Raw genomic sequence first — 20,294 nt, 5'->3', positions numbered from 1 at the left:
ACAGTAAGGCTGTGAGTTCCTATATTCTTGTTGAAGCTGACCACACCTCTTCTGCTGCACTAATATTCCAGTCATTGTTGTCAGCTTTGCATGAGTTCTCCCCTACTGGACTACAGAATACTCCACTCCATGTCTGCATAACATAAAGGGGCGATGTTCTGCAGTCTAGCAGGGGTGAACTGGATTTCTGGCAGGATCGTTGGGTATTTTTCTGTTCTTGCTGTGTTTTTAGAGAGAAAACAAGAGCAAATGTGTGTGCATTGCAGAGATAACCTAAATATGTCTAGGCTTTATTTTGAATTGAAAATATTGTAATGTACGGTGCATAGCGTGCTAAATCAAATCTACCTCATGTCTAATCACAGTACTATCAGCTGAGTGTATGAACTATGCATACAGTTAGTCACACTGTAATAATATTAATCTGTATGCAGTAATGCGTGTATATAAAAATGATGAGATTTTGAGCTCCAGGTACACTTATCAGAAGACAACGGACAGCAAAGACTCCCCCCCATTTCATTAGAAGATGGATCCAGTCCAGCATAAACTCTACCACGTGGATAAATTCCATTCCAGGAACTTTATAGAAACTTACTTTGACAATAAACCAGGAAAAACCTTTGAAGAGGAAGGTTTAAAACTACCCATGGAGAAACTTCATTATTTTTTTAAGTTTGGTATGTATGCCTAACAACATTTAAGAAAACCTTTACCAAGCTAATTTAGTCTTAGTTGGGAAGGTGGGGGGGGGGGGGGGGGGGAGCTATGCAGAAAAAGAGACCATTGTGTCACCCTGTGTAAAAAAAAAAAAAAAAAAATTGGACGATACCTAACTACCACCAGTAAAGTTATTTCATATGTAATGTAAGAATATTGTTTTCTTAGCTTTCCCATGCATGCAGCAATTTTTTTATATGATCCCGGAAGTATTTACAATATGGTAGGTGGACCTGTGTGTACACTAGAAAGACCAACGAGCATTATGTTTCAAAGATTCCTATGAGAAAGCCAACTGGAGGTCAAGTCGCCTAAATTGGAAAATATAATGATATAGAGTGAATTTCCTTTTTCTTTTAAGTTTTAAAGAATTAAAACTGATGTTTTTTTTACATGTTGACAATCTTTACTTTAATATGTAACATTTAATAAATGACGAAAGGATTTGAAAAGTATTAAGGGTTTTGTAAGGAAAGAACATACCAGTAGCTCTTGCTTTCGGGCTCATTTCTGTATGAATAAAACCTCAGATGGATATGTAATGACTGGGTAGGATGGTGAGGGTATTGAGAACCGGATCTCATATTTTTGATACGGTTTCTAATTTTTGGTCTCAGCTTATCTGTAGGAATTGTTTTCCGGCACCGCTTTGGAAAACAGGTTACTTAGATCTTCTAGTAGAGCTGGAAATATGTACGGGAAAGCACCAAATTGGCTCTACTGTGTCCACAAGTGTTTTTTTATTTTTTTTATTGAATGTCTAATTCCATAAAAGGACAACACGTCTTGAGGGTTGCAAGGGACCCCTTCATCAGGGCTGGAGGGATGATCATATATTTAGGAATTGATTAGTAATGCAATAACAAAACTAGTTAAAGGGAAACTTCATCTTAAAAGTGAAGTACCTCTCATAATCTGCCTCCCCCAGTCTGTAACTGAGTTGTGGGTTTTTTCTTTGGAAAAGGGGAGGGGGGGGAGTACCATTTTTGTTGGAACCAGCGCCACCTCCCTTAATCCTTGCCTAGTCAAAGACGAAGCACTGTAAATCCTTGTGAAAACATAGATAAATTGAATAATTTTATGAATTTTGATTTTTGTTTTTAGCTAACGTCAAGGGAGACACATTGATTGACATCAGCTTCGGCTCTGCCTGTTACCATCTTTATTCAGCCTGCGAATATTTCAAAGAAATCATCCTTCTGAAATTCAATGACCACTGCATCCTAGAGCTGAAAAAATGGCTTTATGATCATACTGGAGCTTTTGATTGGAAGCACGCCTCATTATTTCTTGTGGAGAAAGAAGGAAAGAGGTTGAGTATTTGTTGAATTATCTTGTTGCTCTAAAGGTTTTTAATTTTATGGGAATGTATAGTGTATATATATATACTTGTATATGGATATTTTTTATTAAAAAAGTGAGGTAAATTATTATTTTATCTTTAAATCAAGCAGGTGAAGTTGTAGGCTCCTTTCTACATTTACCAAAGTAATCATATCTGCTTTAAAGAAGATACACAGCTGTTTGCGCAGCATAAGATCTAAAGTTTAGATTCAAACACACCATTGACTTAGTCAACTGCCTGACCTCACATATACGTATGTACAAGTTTCACTTTTAAACTGACTCCGGACATCGAATGGGGACCGATTATAAACTTTAAAGTTTTTACTGTCTCTGTTGGGGAGATTATCTCTCATTTTACTGTTCTGGTGACCAAAAAGGAAGTGCTCAGAAATCTCTCAGGTGGAGTCCCAGGCAGCAACAAATACCAGGAAAGATTTTGAACCGTGCCTGCTTTACCCATAAACTAAAAATTGAACTTTTTGATTATATTCCAATTTTATGAGATGCACCTTTACTTGTGTGTGAAGCCTTGATGGTTCTTCAATTCCTCAATAGATAACCTGTGTGACTTCATATGGTGCAAAATACATACCACAAATAAAGTGCTCAAGTACAATAAATGTATACATACATACATATGTAAAAAACATGCAATGTTAATCCAAATTCGTGCAGTTCTAAATAAGTCCAAAAAAGTCAGATTGAAATTGGAGCCCCTGATCTAAATAATTGTGTCAGGGCTGATGACTCATAAAATGCTGTATCCATGGGATCAGAATGACAGCCATTCAACTAGCTTCTCCAGAGGATCAGCAGTGGCAGCCATTCTCTTACGACAGGTTTCCATTAAAGGCAAGAAGCAAGGTTCATAGGGGAAAAGCCTCAGAGGAGATTCCTTAAAGCGGAGTTCCACCTAAAACAAAAAAAATTACATAAAAATACCCCCGGGACAGTCAGGGCTAGTACATTCCACAATGGATAGCCTCTGAACTGTCCCAGGTTGCACTTACCTTTTAGAAGAAATACTTACTTTGAGTATGTCCTTTCCAGCGCTGCCATCTCAGGTGTGGGCAGCTGAAGCCAGCGAGATCCTCTTCTGTGTCCTCTTCCGTCCTCTTCGGTGCCACAATGCACTGCACCGGCCCCGCCGTCACTTCCGGGGCTGCAGCATCATCCCTGCACAGCTTCTGGGCATGCCCAGAAGCTATTTAGCAAGGTATGACGCGCCTGCACCGGAACTGACGTCGGGGCCGGTGCAGGCGCATTGATTCCTGGGAGCGATGACGTTCAGCTCCCAGGAATCATTGCAAGTCAGGAAGTGACGGCGGGCCGTGGCCGCAGAGGGAGGAAGAGGAAGTAAGATGAGTATATTTTCTTCTAAAACAAGGTAAGTAAAAAAAATAAATAAAAAATAATTGTGATTATCCATTTGTTTTTCAAGTGACCCGGAGCAAGAAGATGGACTGAAGTTCAATTTTAGGGTGGAACTCCACTTTAACCTCTGGGTCATATATTAGGTCCAGGGTGATTAGGTGGAAGATAAAAAAAATCTTTCATAGTTAGATCACTGTGCTGGAAATAGTATGTAGTGTGGACTTTAGAAAATGGCAGCTGCCATCAAGGCTTTGCACACAAGTTAAGGTGCATCTCATAAAATTAGAATATAATCAAAAAGTTAATTTATTTCAATAATTCAATAAAAATGGTAAACTCATATATTTTATTAAAATGTGTTACACGCAGTGATATATTTCATGCATTTCTTTCTTTTAATTTTGATGATTATGGCTTACAGCTAGTGAAAACCCAGAATTCAGTATCTCAGAAAATTTGAATATTACATAGAGCCAATAAAAAAAAGTATTTTTAATACAGAAATGTTGGCTTACTGAAAAGTATGTCCACATACAGAATAGTTTGCACTCAATACTTGGTCGGGGCTGCTTTTGCATGAATTACTGCATCAATGCAGTGCGGCATGGAGGGGATCAGCCTGTGGCACTGCTGAGGTGTTATGGAAGCCCAGGTTGCTTTGATAGCGGACTTAAGCCAATCTGGATTATTGGGACTGGTGTCCCTCATCTTCCTCTTGACAATACCCCACAGATTCTCTATGGGGTTTAGGTCAGGCGGGTTTGCAGGCCAATCAAGCACAGTGATACCATGATCATTAAACTAGGTATTGGTAGTTTTGGCAGTGTAGGAAGGTGCCAAGTCCTAGTGGAAAATGAAATCAGCATTTCCATAAAGCTGGTCAACAGAGGAAAGCATGAAGTGCTGTAGAATTTCCAGGTAGAGGGCTGTGCTGACTTTGGACTTAATAAAACACAGCGGACCAACAGCAGCAGATGACATGGCTCCTTAAGTCATCACTGAATGTGGAAACTTCACACTGGACCTCATGCAACTTGGATTCTGTGCCTCTCCACTATTCCTCCAGACTCTTGGACCTTGATTTCCAAGTGAAATGCAAAATTTTCAACAGTCCGTGATGATTTGGGAAGCCATGTCATCTGGTGTTGGTCGACTGTGTTTTATCAAGTCCAAAGTCAGCGCAGCCCTTTACCAGCAAATTCTGGAGCACTTCATGCTTCCCTCTGCTGACCAGCTTTATGAAGATGCTGATTTCAATTTCCACCAGTACTTGGCACCTGCCCACACTGGCAAAAGTACCAATGCTTGTTTTAATGATCATGGCATCACTGTGCTTGATTGGCCAGCAAACTCGCCTGATCTAAACCCCATAGAGAATCTGTGGGGTATTGTCAAGAGGAAGATGAGAGACACCAGACCCAACAGTGCAGAGGAGATGAAGGCCACTATCAAAGCAACCTGGGCTTCTATAACACCTCAGCAGTGATCGCCTCCACGGCACGCCGCATTGATGCAGTAATTCATGCCAAAGGAGCCCCGACCAAGTATTGAGTGCATACTATACAATACACAGACATACGTAATAGTAAGCCAACATTTCTGTATTAAAAATCATTTTTTTTATGTATTATTCTAATTTTCTGAGATACTGAATTTTGGGTTTTCACTAGCTGTAAACCATAGTCATGTAAATTAAAAGAAAGAAATGTTTGAAATATATCACTCTGTGTGTAACACATCTACATAAAATATATGTTTCACTTTTTGAACTGAATTACTGGAGTAAATTAACCTTTTGCTGATATTCTAATTTTATGAGATGCACCTGTATTTAATTTTGTTACAAATATTCCTTAATGCACCATTACATGTTTTTGAAGGAAATTTAGGAAAGTAAATATAATACCCTGTCTATAAAGTATTGTATATGTGAACTGTTACCTTGTAAAACAACCATTTAGGGTATGATGCATGATGTCAGCAGGTGACAAAGGAAGAGCAATACACTGAACTACTCAGTAAAGAGCTGCGTAAGGGGGCATGTCAGCACAAGCCTTGGCCACTGGAGGACAGGGAGGCTACGCTCTCAGCACAGCCAGAAAACTGACCACACTTGGATGTATGGACTTCTTACTTTGTTTTTCCATAAATATTTTATTGAAGAATAGGCATGTTATACAGATCACAGTACAATGAACAGGTAAGTGGAACAAGCAAGGTATGAACCAAAAGAAAGAAATGTGAACAAAGGAGAACATCACATTTGTCAACAAACATGGCTATACTCTTGCATGGGTACGAGGAGATACATTTAATGCAAAAAAAAAAAAGACGTATCAACTGTCAAGCATCACTTATGTATGATAAAGCATGGGTCGGCAACCTAAGTGAAGGAAAAACAAACCAGAGACAAACTCAGGTGCCACAACAATGGAGCAATGGTGAAGATTAGCCAGGTTGGATGGAGTACAGGTGTCAAATGCGACCAAAGGGGCGGGGGTATCCCCACTAATCGGTAGGTAGAGAAATGTATAGCCGACAAGGAAAGGGAAAGTACAGGCATAAGTGGGAGAGAGGGAGGGAAGAAGGATCGAGAAGAGAGTAAGTAAGAGACGGAAGAGGGGGGAGAGGAGGGAAAAAAAAAGGGGGGGGGGGAGAAACAGGGGGAATATCAAACTATCACCTGAGTGGCCAGGGAGAAAGGAGCAATTCGCAAATGGGGGTGCAGGAAGGTGGATCGTCAGGGTCCCCAGGGGGACTCAGCATGGACTAAAAAGGTCACTTAAGACCCAAAGAGTTCTTGTAGGTGTCATGGAAATATGGACTTCTATGCCTAGAGTAGTCAGTTTGAAATAAGAAACTAGGGGGACTGGCAGGATCACCAGGTATTTCGCATAAAGAGCTGCAAAGCAAATAGGACACATTTTAACACAACCACATAGTACGACATACACATATCAGGAAAGTGAAATGTGGGGGTAACATATACTTTAACTCAAACCACACAATGTAATCCATTAGGTCCTCACACTTGTTTGTCAATTTCTACATTTCAGTGGCCAATCTGAATCTGAAGAGAAGGAAAAGTGTCTGAAAGCAACAATTAGACATGTGATGAAATGTTACATTGATAAAGAAAACATCGTTGACCCCCTTGAGTTACAGCCAGCTGACTGCCTCTTCATTGGAGCAATCCTGGAGGCCATGAGCAAAGACGAAGATGACTACATCAGAAACCTCAAAAAGTTCACCAAGCTGCTAAAGCCTGGGGGACTCCTAATATTTTTTGGGTTGCTGAATGCAACATATTTCACAGTTGGTGATGAAAAATTTCATTTATTCAAATGTGAAGAGAGTTTCCTGAAAAAAGCTCTTGAAGGAGAAGGGTATGACATCAGCCATTGGGACATTCGTCCTAGGAAAGCAGAGAGTGACCTGACTGATTTTAAAGCAATCCTCTTTGCCATAGCCCGTAAAAAGGAGTAGATGATCACAGAAAACAATAAAATATACTAGTTATGGTGGACCTAATTCACTATAGCAACTAGTCGTCAAATGGGTGAACAAATGGTCACAAACTACTAAATCTATTTAGAAATGGTATTCACTATAGCATGCAGTGAATATTTACTCCCAAAATCAAATTCACTATAGGTCACATAAATCAGTGACCGTCTTAATCAGTATTCGTGCTAGAAGCAGGTGAATTGCACATGGAAATAAGGTTTAGAACCTAATCTCATAGATGAAATGGTTCCTAAACATGTAGTATATTGTTTGGAGATGATCTGCTTTTAAATTTCTTGAAATATTGTGAAAGCAGAAATATGTTTGAAAGTCTGAGAAGAGATAAATTCACCCTGTTTTTAGAACTCTACTGACACAACTGAGCATGCCCAGACTAGAAAACTAGTCACAAACCTACTCTCATTTTGTTTTAGCCCATGCTATGAATTCTGAAATGTGTGAATGCCTAACAAGCGTGAATTTGAGAGCTGAGATCATTAGAGAGCTAGCAAACTATGTACTATTTACTGTATATATATAAATGCAAGTGTCAACCATTGATTCTCATTGTATAACTGTTACTTACAAAAACATACATTTTACTTTTGACTCTTTAATTCCTAAAATAAATGGTCCTTGCTGGGTTTTTATATTGTTTCTCATTCCTTTTTTTTAAAACAATGCTAGTAATGAGTAATCTATCTATCTCTATCTATGGAGAGAGAGGAAGAGAGAGAGGTTTTTTTTTATATATATATATATATATATATATATATATATACACAGTATCTCACAAAAGTGAGTACACCCCTCACATTTTTGTAAATATTTGATTATATCTTTTCATGTGACAACACTGAAGAAATGACACTTTGCTACAATGTAAAGTAGTTAGTGTACAGCTTGTATAACAGTGTGAATTTGCTGTCCCCTCAAAATACCTCAAACACACAGCCATTAACCACTTAAGCCCCGGAAGATTTTACCCCCTTCCTGACCAGGGGTTTTTTTGCGATTTTTTACTGCGTGACTTTAACGGACAATTGCGCGGTCGTGCGACGCTGTACCTAAACTAATTTCACGTCCTTTTTTTTCCCACAAACAGAGCTTTCTTTTGGTGGTATTTGATCACCTGTGCGATTTTTCAATCATGTGCTATAAACAAAAAAAGAGCGTAATTTTTGCAAAAATAACAATATTTTTCACTTTTTTTAATATGAAATTCCCCCCCAAAAAAATGTAAAAATCAAAATTTTTTAACATTTTCGGCCAAATTGTTTTATGCTACATATGTTTGGTAAAAAAAAATCGCAAAAAGCGTATTTTGATTGGTTTGCGCAAAAGTTATCGCGTTTACTAACAAAGGGAAAGATTTTTGTCATTTTTGGTGTTTTTTTTTTAACGAGTAATGGCGGCGATCTGCGATTTTTTTTGCAGTACTGCGACATTGCGGCGGACAGATTGGACCCTTGACTGACATTTTTGACACTTTTGGGGTTACCAGTGACATTACTGCAGTAATCAGTGCTATACATATGCACTGTTACTGTAAAAATGACACTGGCAGGGAAGGGGTTAACTGTATTGGACAGGGAGGGATTAAGTGTGTCCTAGGGGCGTGATTCTAACTGTATTGGGACATGGCTATTGGTGTAAGAACAAAGATCAATGGTTCTACATAGTAGAACCGTCTGATCTCCATTTTTACACAGGGGAGAATGACAGGCGGCTTGTTTACATAAGCCGCTCTGCCTTTCTCCCACTGTACCGACGATCGGCGAGTGACCGGCGTACATCGGGTCCGCCGGTCACACGCCCGCACTCCTCCCTGAACGAGCCTGGCTCCAATCCCAGTGACAGGCGAGTGACGGAGATCTACGTCACTCTGCCTGGCCGGGGCTGACTGCTGCAGTAAATATACAGTGCGCAGTCGGCAACCGGTTAATGTCTAAACTGCTGCCAACAAAAGTGAGTACACCCCTAAGTGAACATGTTCAAATTGGGCCCAAAGCAGTGGCGGCTGGTGCTCAAATTTTTGTGGGGGGGGGGGGGGGGCACAAAAAGAAAAAAATGTAATAGATATTGCTTTGCGGCAAAAAACACGGTAAAAAATTGCGTGACTTTGAGGTCACACAAGTGTGAAAGGGGCCTTCAGTAATCAAGGAACAGTGCCTTGAAAAAGTATTCATAGTTATCCCTTGAAATAATCCACATTTTGTCATGTTATTTACAACCAAAAACGTAAATGTATTTTATGTGATAGAGCGGCACAAAATTGTGAAGTGGAAGGAAAATGACAATGCAGATCTCTAGAGGGGGTCAGTGATTAGATAATCTGCAGACCATAAATCTAGATGGGACAGATAGATAGAAGAGAACTATATTGTGCCTATCTATTTATATGTTCCGCAGATTATCCCCATCACTTACCCCTCTACAGATCTGCAGAACATTGCTCTGTCCCATCTAGATTTACGGTCTGCAGATTATCTAATCACACAGACCCTTCTACAGATAGAAGATGACTATATTGTGCCTATCTGTAGAAGGGTCTGTGTGATTAGATAATCTGCAGACCATAAATCTAGATGGGACAGAGCAATGTTCTGCAGATCTGTAGAGGGGATATTCTGCCAACAATATAAATGGAAGAATTATATTCTGTAGATCTCTAGAGGAGTAATTTGATGGGTAATCTGCAGAACAGAGATATAGATTGGTCTGAGCAATGTTCTGCAGATTTAAAAAAAAAAATGGGTCAGTTATGGTATAGGCTGCAGAACATATATTTAGGTGGGACAGAGCAATGCTCATGCAGGGGTCATTGATGAAGAAATAATCAGAATATATCTGTCAGTGATCAGATTCTGAATTCCTCTGGTTCAAGATCAATGACTCGGAACATATCGAACCAGAGAGCCAGATTGAGAGCCTTGGCATGGTGTCACTGTGGACGCAACTTCAAACACACACACATCATATGGCTGCAGCATTGGTAGTTTTCAGCGATGGATTGGGGGAGCAGAATAATGGCCGTTTAATAATGTGAGAGAGGACATGTGAGTCAGGGGATGCAGAGATAGGAAAGCCTTGGGTAAACAGTCAATTGTGGAACTACAAATCTCAGTATTCCCTGTGAGTCAGGAGATGCAGAGGTGATTTGTAGTAGATTTGGAAATTTTTAGATTTGGTAAATGTAGTGGTAGGGAAACTGGGAGCACAGAGTCATTTGTGGAACTACAAGTCTCAGCATATCTTGGGACTCAGGGGCCGATGGAGGCAAGCTGTGTCTTGTAGTTCCAGGTCATTTCATGGTTTTGTTGTTCCTTGACAAATATTCAGAGGATAGCAGGGTAGACTTGCTCTTGTAGTGTACACAGAAAGCTATGTAACAGGGCATGCTTAGTCTTGCAGTTCCAACTAATCTTTTCAATTGGTAACAGCAAGGAACGATTAGTCCTGCAGTCCCTAAAACGTATTTCAGAAATTGTATGCAGAAGCCTATAATGCCCTATAGCTTGGGTATAAAGACTAGCTAGAGTTTATACCTCAAATTATAGGTTGGGAGGGCATGCTGGGCTTTCTAGTTTTACAGCAAGCTTATAATCTAGCATAAAACATGTGCTTCCACTATTGATGGTTACACACACAATCTTATATCTAAAGAAGCTATTATAATACAGAGGCGTATAGGTCAGTGGTGTGTGAGTTCTCCTAGGATAGGTAACATATTGGCCAGGGATGCAGGGCCGGATTAAGAGAATTATTGGCCTGGTGCTGAGGATTTTGGTTGGCTTTAAGGGCTGTGCGTTGGCGTGCGCTCTGAGATGAAAGGGTGCAGCTGAACAGGCCCAATGCTATGGAAGTCCCAGGAAAGGGTGCAGCTGAACAGGCCCAATGCTATGGAAGTCCCAGGAAAGGGTGCAGCTGAACAGGCCCAATGCTATGGAAGTCCCAGGCTTCCATAAGAGCCCTACATGGGCGTGAGTGGCGCGCCCTGAGGTGAGGTTGAAGGGCGCAGCTGTGCAGACCTAACACAACATTACAGAAGCTAAATAACTGGCTTCCCTTAGGATGGCCCGCAGTGCCCGTTGTTAATCCCACTACTGGCCCAGGTGGTGCATTTGGAATGCAGGACTGGTCATGCCAGGGGAGATCTCTTCCTGTCGGCCCATTGCTTTCCATGCATGGCCTGTTCTTTTTGGGTGGCTGGGCCTAGGGCCACATCATAGGGTGGGTGTGGCTAAATTGTAGAGCGGGGGTGGTTTTTTAGAGATATACATAGAAAATTAGTGTTGCCATCATCCCTGAATATATTCAAAAGGAAGGTTTGGTTCCTCAAGCCAAAGAAAAGAAAAAGTGGGATTTTGTAGGCAAAGGTAAATTATGTCAGTTTTATTAAAAGATATAAACATACATATAGTAAGGTGCAAAAAAAACAAAAACAAAATAACTAAGTAATTCATGTGACAGGTTTACAAGTTATTATGAACCATTTTACTTATTAAGATTGAAGTGGTGATTCCCGGTTGTAGAACTGGGGTTCCGACGCGTTTCGGCACTAATAGCCTTTATCAAGGAACAAATACCACCATATGCTATAAAGTGAAAGGTGAAAAAAAATACAGAGAATTAGTGACTTATTGTGATAGGTCATATCAGCAAAAGCAAAATAACAGTATAACATGTTTTTTTTTGTTTGTGTACCTAGATTCCAGGACTTAGTTATGCCCCCGAAGCAGCGGGAGGGTTCTCAGGTCCAAAAGCCCCCCAGGCTTGTGACTGGATCCTGGGCTTAGTGGGTCTGCAAAAAGTAAATTTATTTTGCACAGGTAGGTGTTGCCTAATCCTGTAAAAAAAAGGGGGGGGGGTTTTAATTACCTCAGGTTGTACAAAAATCTCTTGGGGATGGATGAAGGCCTGTGGTATATGGAAAACCGCACTTCGAGGTGATGCCATACAACACCTGGTTGCCCTAGGAGGATGGACATAATTTTTAATTTTTATATATACGTAGGAAGTGAGGTGTAAGTAATAAATATAAAGTTGGTGTGCAGACAGAAGACTCATGTTTGAGACTAAAAAAGACTTATCATTCTCCAAAAAGTCCCTGGGAAAAGGCACCTGTAGCCCTGTATTGAGAGAAGGGGGGTTTTTTGTTTTACTTATAATTTAATGGCAAAATAAAATAAATATTCCTCTCAAAAATAATACTGAGGAGAAATAAACAAGCCATTGCTTACTTGGAGTTATAATGATCCCCAGAAAAAAATCCTTAATTCAGGGGGTCACAGCAAAGCCCTTCTTCCTATTGGTGCAGGGTCCATAGATTGTGTCTGCTGAGTAAGGAAAGTACATCATTTTAAAAAAAGGTGGTGTAGATGTAAGTACAAGTTTGGCCAGCATGCTGGGACAAGACTGGCTCCACTCTCCGTGTCGGCGGCTTCCGATTATGCCGAGCCTGCGTCCCGACACTGACAGGCTGCGCGCGCAGCCTGTTGACAAGCACGCACTATGTGCGGCTGGAGTACGTGACGCTCCACATCGGCGTCGCGCAGCGCGGAACCGCGCATGCGCGACCGGCATAAAAGGACGCCGGGGATCCACAGGATCTCACTCATGCTCCTTCCAGCTAGGAGTGACGATCCAGGAGCCGCCGGTCTGCAAGTGAACGCTTCAACCTCCTTCATCCCAGGGAACCAGCCTGCAACCAAAGTAAGTTTCGGCTCAGCGCCACCTGCTGGCCAAACTTGTACTTACATCTACACCACCTTTTTTTAAAATGATGTACTTTCCTTACTCAGCAGACACAATCTATGGACCCTGCACCAATAGGAAGAAGGGCTTTGCTGTGACCCCCTGAATTAAGGATTTTTTTCTGGGGATCATTATAACTCCAAGTAAGCAATGGCTTGTTTATTTCTCCTCAGTATTATTTTTGAGAGGAATATTTATTTTATTTTGCCATTAAATTATAAGTAAAACAAAAAACCCCCCTTCTCTCAATACAGGGCTACAGGTGCCTTTTCCCAGGGACTTTTTGGAGAATGATAAGTCTTTTTTAGTCTCAAACGTGAGTCTTCTGTCTGCACACCAACTTTATATTTATTACTTACACCTCACTTCCTACGTATATATAAAAATTAAAAATTATGTCCATCCTCCTAGGGCAACCAGGTGTTGTATGGCATCACCTCGAAGTGCGGTTTTCCATATACCACAGGCCTTCATCCATCCCCAAGAGATTTTTGTACAACCTGAGGTAATTAAAACCCCCCCCCCCCCCTTTTTTTTTTACAGGATTAGGCAACACCTACCTGTGCAAAATAAATTTACTTTTTGCAGACCCACTAAGCCCAGGATCCAGTCACAAGCCTGGGGGGCTTTTGGACCTGAGAACCCTCCCGCTGCTTCGGGGGCATAACTAAGTCCTGGAATCTAGGTACACAAACAAAAAAAAACATGTTATACTGTTATTTTGCTTTTGCTGATATGACCTATCACAATAAGTCACTAATTCTCTGTATTTTTTTCACCTTTCACTTTATAGCATATGGTGGTATTTGTTCCTTGATAAAGGCTATTAGTGCCGAAACGCGTCGGAACCCCAGTTCTGCAACCGGGAATCACCACTTCAATCTTAATAAGTAAAATGGTTCATAATAACTTGTAAACCTGTCACATGAATTACTTAGTTATTTTGTTTTTGTTTTTTCTGCACCTTACTATATGTATGTTTATATCTTTTAATAAAACTGACATAATTTACCTTTGCCTACAAAATCCCACTTTTTCTTTTCTTTGGCTTGAGGAACCAAACCTTCCTTTTGAAATTGTGGAGCGGGAGGGTCCTAAAGAAACATTGTTAAATAAAAACCAGGAATGCATAACACACAAGCACAGGGTTCAGGAGAGCGTAATACGCAGTGTGCTGGGTTCAGGAGAGCGTAATACATAGAGAGCTGGGTTAGGAGAGCATAATACACAGAGAGCTGGGTTCAGGAGAGCATAATACACAAAGTGCTGGGTTAGGACAGCGTAATAAACAGAGTGCTGGGTTAGGACAGCATAATACACAGAGAGCTGGGTTCAGGAGAGCGTAATACATAGAGAGCTGGGTTAGGAGAGCATAATACACAGAGAGCTGGGTTCAGGAGAGCATAATACACAAAGTGCTGGGTTAGGACAGCGTAATAAACAGAGTGCTGGGTTAGGACAGCGTAATACACAGAGAGCTGGGTTAGGACAACATAATACACAGAGAGCTGGGTTAGGACAACATAATACACAGAGAGCTGGGTTAGGACAGCATAATACATAGAGAGTTGGGTTCAGGAGAGCGTAATACACAGAGTGCTGGGTTCAGGACAGCATAATACACAGAGTGCTGGGTTCAGGACAGCATAATACACAGAGTGCTGGGTTAGGACAGCATAATACATAGAGAGTTGGGTTCAGGAGAGCATAATACACAGAGTGCTGGGTTCAGGACAGCATAATACACAGAGTGCTGGGTTAGGACAGCATAATACATAGAGAGTTGGGTTCAGGAGAGCATAATACACAGAGAGCTGGGTTAGGACAGCATAATACAAAGAGAGCTGGGTTCAGGAGAGCGTAATACACAGAGTGCTGGGTTCAGGACAGCATAATACACAGTGTGCTGGATTAGGACAGCATAATACACAGAGTGCTGGGTTTGGAGAGCGTAATACACAGAGAGCTGGGTTCAGGAGAGCATAATACACAGAGAGCTGGGTTAGGACAGCATAATACACAGAGAGCTGGGTTAGGACAGCATAATACACAGAGAGCTGGGTTAGGACAGCATAATGCATAGAGAGCTGGGTTCAGGACAGCATAATACACAGAGAGCTGGGTTAGGACAGCATAATACACAGAGAGCTGGGTTAGGACAGCATAATACACAGAGAGCTGGGTTAGGACAGCATAATGCATAGAGAGCTGGGTTCAGGACAGCATAATACACAGAGAGCTGGGTTAGGACAGCATAATACATAGAGAGTTGGGTTCAGGAGAGCGTTATACACAGAGCACTGGGTTCAGGGGAGCATAATACAGAGAGCTGGGTTCAGGAGAGCATAATAGACAGAGCGCTGGGTTTAGGACAACATGTTACAGAGAGCTCTGGGCTAGGAGAGCGTAATACACAGAGTTCTGGGTTCAGGACAGCATAATACACAGTATGCTGGATTAGGACAGCATAATACACAGAGTTGCTAGGTTTGGAGAGCATAATACACAGAGAGCTGGGTTAGGACAGAATAATACACAGAGCACTGGGTTAGGACAGCATAATACACAGTGTGCTGGATTAGGACAGCATAATACACAGAGTGCTGGGTTTGGAGAGCGTAATACACAGAGAGCTGGGTTCAGGAGAGCATAATACACAGAGAGCTGGGTTAGGACAGCATAATACACAGAGAGCTGGGTTAGGACAGCATAATACACAGAGAGCTGGGTTAGGACAGCATAATGCATAGAGAGCTGGGTTCAGGACAGCATAATACACAGAGTGCTGGGTTTGGAGAGCGTAATACACAGAGAGCTGGGTTTGGAGAGCGTAATACACAGAGAGCTGGGTTAGGACAGCATAATACATAGAGAGCTGGGTTCAGGAGAGCATAATACACAGAGAGCTGGGTTCAGGACAGCGTAATACACAGAGAGCTGGGTTCAGGACAGCGTTATACACAGAGCACTGGGTTCAGGGGAGCATAATACAGAGAGCTGGGTTCAGGAGAGCATAATAGACAGAGCGCTGGGTTTAGGACAACATGTTACAGAGAGCTCTGGGCTAGGAGAGCGTAATACACAGAGTTCTGGGTTCAGGACAGCATAATACACAGTATGCTGGATTAGGACAGCATAATACACAGAGTTGCTAGGTTTGGAGAGCATAATACACAGAGAGCTGGGTTAGGACAGAATAATACACAGAGCACTGGGTTAGGACAGCATAATACACAGAGCGCTGGGTTAGGACAGCATAATACACAGAGTGCTGGGTTAGGACAGCATAATACACGGACTCCTGGTTTCCGGACAGCATAATACACAGAGCACTGGGTTCAGGAGAGCATAATAGACAGAACGCTGGGTTTAGGACAACATATTACAGAGTGCTGGGTTAGGAGAGAGTAATACACAGAGTGCTGGATTAGGAGAGCGTAATACACAAAGTGCTGGATTAGGAGAGCATAATACACAGAGTGCTGGGTTAGGAGAGCATAATACACAGAGCACTGGGTTCAGGGGAGCATAATAGACAGAGTGCTGGGTTTAGGACAACATATTATAGAGTGCTGGGTTAGGAGAGCGTAATACACAGAGTGCTGGATTAGGAGAGTGTAATACACGGATTTCTGGATTAGGAGAGCATAATACACAGAGTGCTGGATTAGGAGAGCGTAATACACAGAGTGCTGGATTAGGAGAGCATAATACACAGAGTGCTGGGTTTAGGACAACATATTACAGAGTGCTGGGTTAGGAGAGAGTATTACACAGAGTGCTGGATTAGGAGAGCGTAATACACAGAGTGCTGGATTAGGAGAGCATAATACACAGAGTGCTGGGTTTAGGACAACATATTACAGAGTGCTGGGTTAGGAGAGAGTATTACACAGAGTGCTGGATTAGGAGAGCGTAATACACAGAGTGCTGGATTAGGAGAGCATAATACACAGAGTGCTGGGTTAGGAGAGCATAATACACGGACTCCTGGGTTCAGGACAGCATAATACACAGAGTGCTGGATTAGGACAGCATAAGACACAGAGTGATGGGTTCAGGACAGCATAAGAACACAGAGTGCTGTGTTCAGGACAGGATAATACACAGGAGGGTTTGCTATGCAAAGAGTGCACTTCTGCCCCCACATCCAAAGCTTACTCTGCACCCTTCTCTCACACATCTTTGCAGTCTTCAGCCACTTCCTAACTCTCCCTCAACAGCTAAGCTCTGCATTCTGCTGCTTTAGCTTTGAGCCCTGCTTTCTCACTGCCCTAACCTTTGCACAAACAGACACCCCCCCCCCCCAATCACCTTACCTCGGAAGCAGCCAGTCTCAGCCTCCCACTGGAATATCTAGCTACCAATAGAGCTGATACAAGGACTCACCACCCCCTCCGTCAGCAACCCCTCCTGAGCACACAGTTCAAGCTAATCATTGACAGCACTTTTACAATTCAGTTCTATAGCAGCTGAGATAAGACAGCGCTGGCTGCAGAAGTCCCCCATACCAGGCTGTTCTCAATGTTCTGTGTACCGTACTGCTCGCTGACATGTCTGTCTGTCACATCTGACTCTGAGTGTTCTTGGCAGGCTCTGCATTACAGTGGCGGCCGGCGACAGAGGAGAAACACAAGGCAGCGGATTTACTTACCTGCTCCTGGCTAACTGGAGACATCTCGCGAGTCCGACTGTCGACCACGCTCAGGGCCAGTGCTTCCACTAGGCAAACTAGGCAACCGCCTAGGGCGCATTGCCACCTAGGGGCGCAGCACTCACTCTCTCCGTCATGAATGATCCTTGTGAGCTGAGGGGAGGGGCGGCAGTGGGGGAGGAAGAAGGGACAGAGGAAGATGCCAGGTGTCTGGGGCAGTGCCAGAACTACCAGGCCCTGGCTTTCCACCATTGTTGGGGGAGCCCCAAGGGGAAGGAAACAAGCCCACTGGAGTGCTACCTACACGATGATCCTCTTCGTCTGGAGCTGAGCGGCCTAAACCCTGGGAGGGAAGTGACACTCTACACTGAGCTGGTAGGCAGCCGTTCATTTCTCTGGGGCGGTATATAGGAAGGAGTGGAGGAGAGCTGAACCTGAGCCGGAGCTCGGCACTGGAGGGCGGTATCTTTACTGGAGCAGAAGCGATGAGGCACCGGAATGGTCTGAGGATGTTGGTGATGAAGGAGGTGCAGAGCTCTCTCTCCACCAGGAGCCGGTTGGAGCTGTGGTGAGCACTGTGGTCCAGGAGAGGAGCGTCCTCGGAGAACGGAATAAGCATGATCATGGTGAAGGAGGGCAGAGTGCAGGCCACTCTCTTCATACTGCCCAGTGAGTGTCCCCAGACAGGGGATCAGGGTTCCTGGGTGTGACATGGAGGATCCCTGGTGTGAAAGAGAATTGGGGTCACCAGGTGTGCCATGGGGAATCAGAGTCACCAGGGTGATATGGGTGAGAGGGGTCACAAGTGTAAGAGGGGTTCGGGGTCACCAGGTGTGCCATGAGGAATTGGGATCCCTGGGTGTGCAATGGGGAATTGAGGTCCCCAGGTGTGACATGGAGGAATATCAGGGTCCCCAGGTGTGACATTGAGGAACATTATGGTCCCCAGTCTCTGAAGGGAGGGGATCATGCTCTGCTTCAGTAGGTCACAATACATGCTGGCATTCATGATTCCCTCAATTTACTGTAGCTCCCCAGTGCCAGCAGCACTCATGAAGCCCCAGACCATGACACTCCCACCACCATCAAATGGTCAGGAGGACAGAGAACCGCTCAGGTGAGGGGGCAATTCCAAAACGCATCCAACCCAGGTGCAGGCACGGATCCGCAATCCTGACAGCAGCAAATGGAAGAGCACAAAAAGCTGCACAACCGGTTGGAGATGCAAAAGATAAAATCCAAATTTTATTGTAGACAAAAAGATAAAATCATCCAAAATGAGACCATAACAGTCGGAGACATGGGGGGAAAAAGAAAAGCACGGTGGTTGACGCATTTCACGGAGTCTTCCGCTTAGTCGTAACCATGCTTATACAATACAAAACACTGCTATATATAGAGGGAAAGACATTTCAGTTCAATTGACATGTACCTCCCAGATTGTGCTTGGTTGAGCCCACACAGCTGCAGATAATAAATCCCAATTAAGGGCACCCAAAGAACCAGCAGGAATTGTATGTTTGTTTCTGTTTCACCTTTATCCATGCACATAGCAAAAGCTTCTATACATGCAAGCACAAAAAACAAAACTATGTATCTTGTGCAATAAAAGTATTAAAGAAAAAGTATATATAAAAGAAAAGGATAAAAACTGGTGAAAACCAGAAACGAAAAAAAGAGAGAGAGAGAAAGAAAGAAAAAGGAGAAAAGAAAAAAGAAAAAGAAGAAGAAAAAAAAAAAAAAGGGGGGGGGGGGAAGGGGATAAAGAATAAAAAAAAAAATAAAGAAATAAAAAAAAAAAAAAAAAAAAAAAAGGAAAACACCATAGTATGGAATGACAAAAAATTCTGAAACCAAAAAACAGGTATATATGCATATATATAGTACGCATAGAGAAATAGTATATGCGACTGCACATACATACACAACATTCCCATTCTACAAAAACGTATATAGAAATAATGATGATAGATACATATATAAAGATTTCTTCAATATCATATGGCCCCATCCATTGAGTGGCATATCTGCAACTGTGTTCACATACATAGCGCAATCCGTCCAATCAAAAAACTCATATATATGTATATAAATAGCTAATCAAATATGTAAAAACTCCAGACCTTTTTCATATAAAAAAAAAAAAAAGTGACTAAGTAGATAGGCATAATAGTCATGTTGGTCAATATCGGCATATTAGCAAATACATATATATACATAAACATAAATACATAGCCTGTAAGCTGCTGTATATCTTTCTGAGGAAAAGAAAAGAGAAAATTATTTGTATGTATTGTGTCAATGGTTTCAAACGTCCATAAACATATATGCCATCTAGATAAACACATGGCCAGAGACAGTGAATACGGATACATGTCCATTTTAGACCGTACAAAACGCCGTGCACATCGTGCACATGTATACCATAATATCAAAAAGTCTATAGTAAAATACATATATATATGGTCACGAGATAAACCGGATGATAACACACGTCAGGGAACGTTTGCATTCCAGGGAAAATAGGAATAGAAAAAAGAAGAAATAACTCCCACCACCATGCTTAACTGTAGGCAAGACACACTTGTCTTTGTACTCCTCACCTGGTTGCCGCCACACACACTTGACACCATCCGAACCAAATAACTTTATCTTGGTCTCATCAGACCACAGGACATGGTTCCAGTAATCCATGTCCTTAGTCTGCTTGTCTTCAGCAAACTGTTTGTGTGCTTTCTTGTACATCATCTTAAGAAGAGGCTTCCTTCTGGGACGACAGCCATGCAGACCAATTTGATGCAGTGTGCGGCGTATGGTCTGAGCACTGACAGGCTGACCCCCTACCCCTTCAACCTCTGCAGCAATGCTGGCAGCACTCATATGTCTATTTCCCAAAGACAACCTCTGGATATTACGCTAAGCACGTGCACCAACT

At 42.3% G+C, this 20,294-nt stretch overlaps 1 protein-coding gene across 1 annotated transcript; it reads left to right on the top strand.

Annotated features, from left to right (window-relative positions):
• The first annotated feature begins 519 nt into the window (after positions 1–519).
• LOC309568065 (indolethylamine N-methyltransferase-like) lies at positions 520–6,949 on the top strand. Its single transcript, XM_082273635.1, has 3 exons — positions 520–680; positions 1,825–2,032; positions 6,498–6,949. Exons 1-3 carry the CDS (start codon positions 530–532, stop codon positions 6,925–6,927), a joined length of 789 nt encoding a protein of 262 aa, XP_082129761.1. The 5' UTR covers positions 520–529; the 3' UTR covers positions 6,928–6,949.
• Positions 6,950–20,294: the final 13,345 nt, after the last annotated feature.

Source organism: Pelophylax lessonae, assembly GCF_965119305.1.
Source record: "Pelophylax lessonae genome assembly, chromosome: 12".
In the NCBI taxonomy this organism is placed as follows: Eukaryota; Metazoa; Chordata; class Amphibia; order Anura; family Ranidae; genus Pelophylax; species Pelophylax lessonae.
The sequence above is the reverse complement of the archived record's forward strand: the minus strand, read 5'-3'. Positions and strand labels throughout refer to the sequence as shown.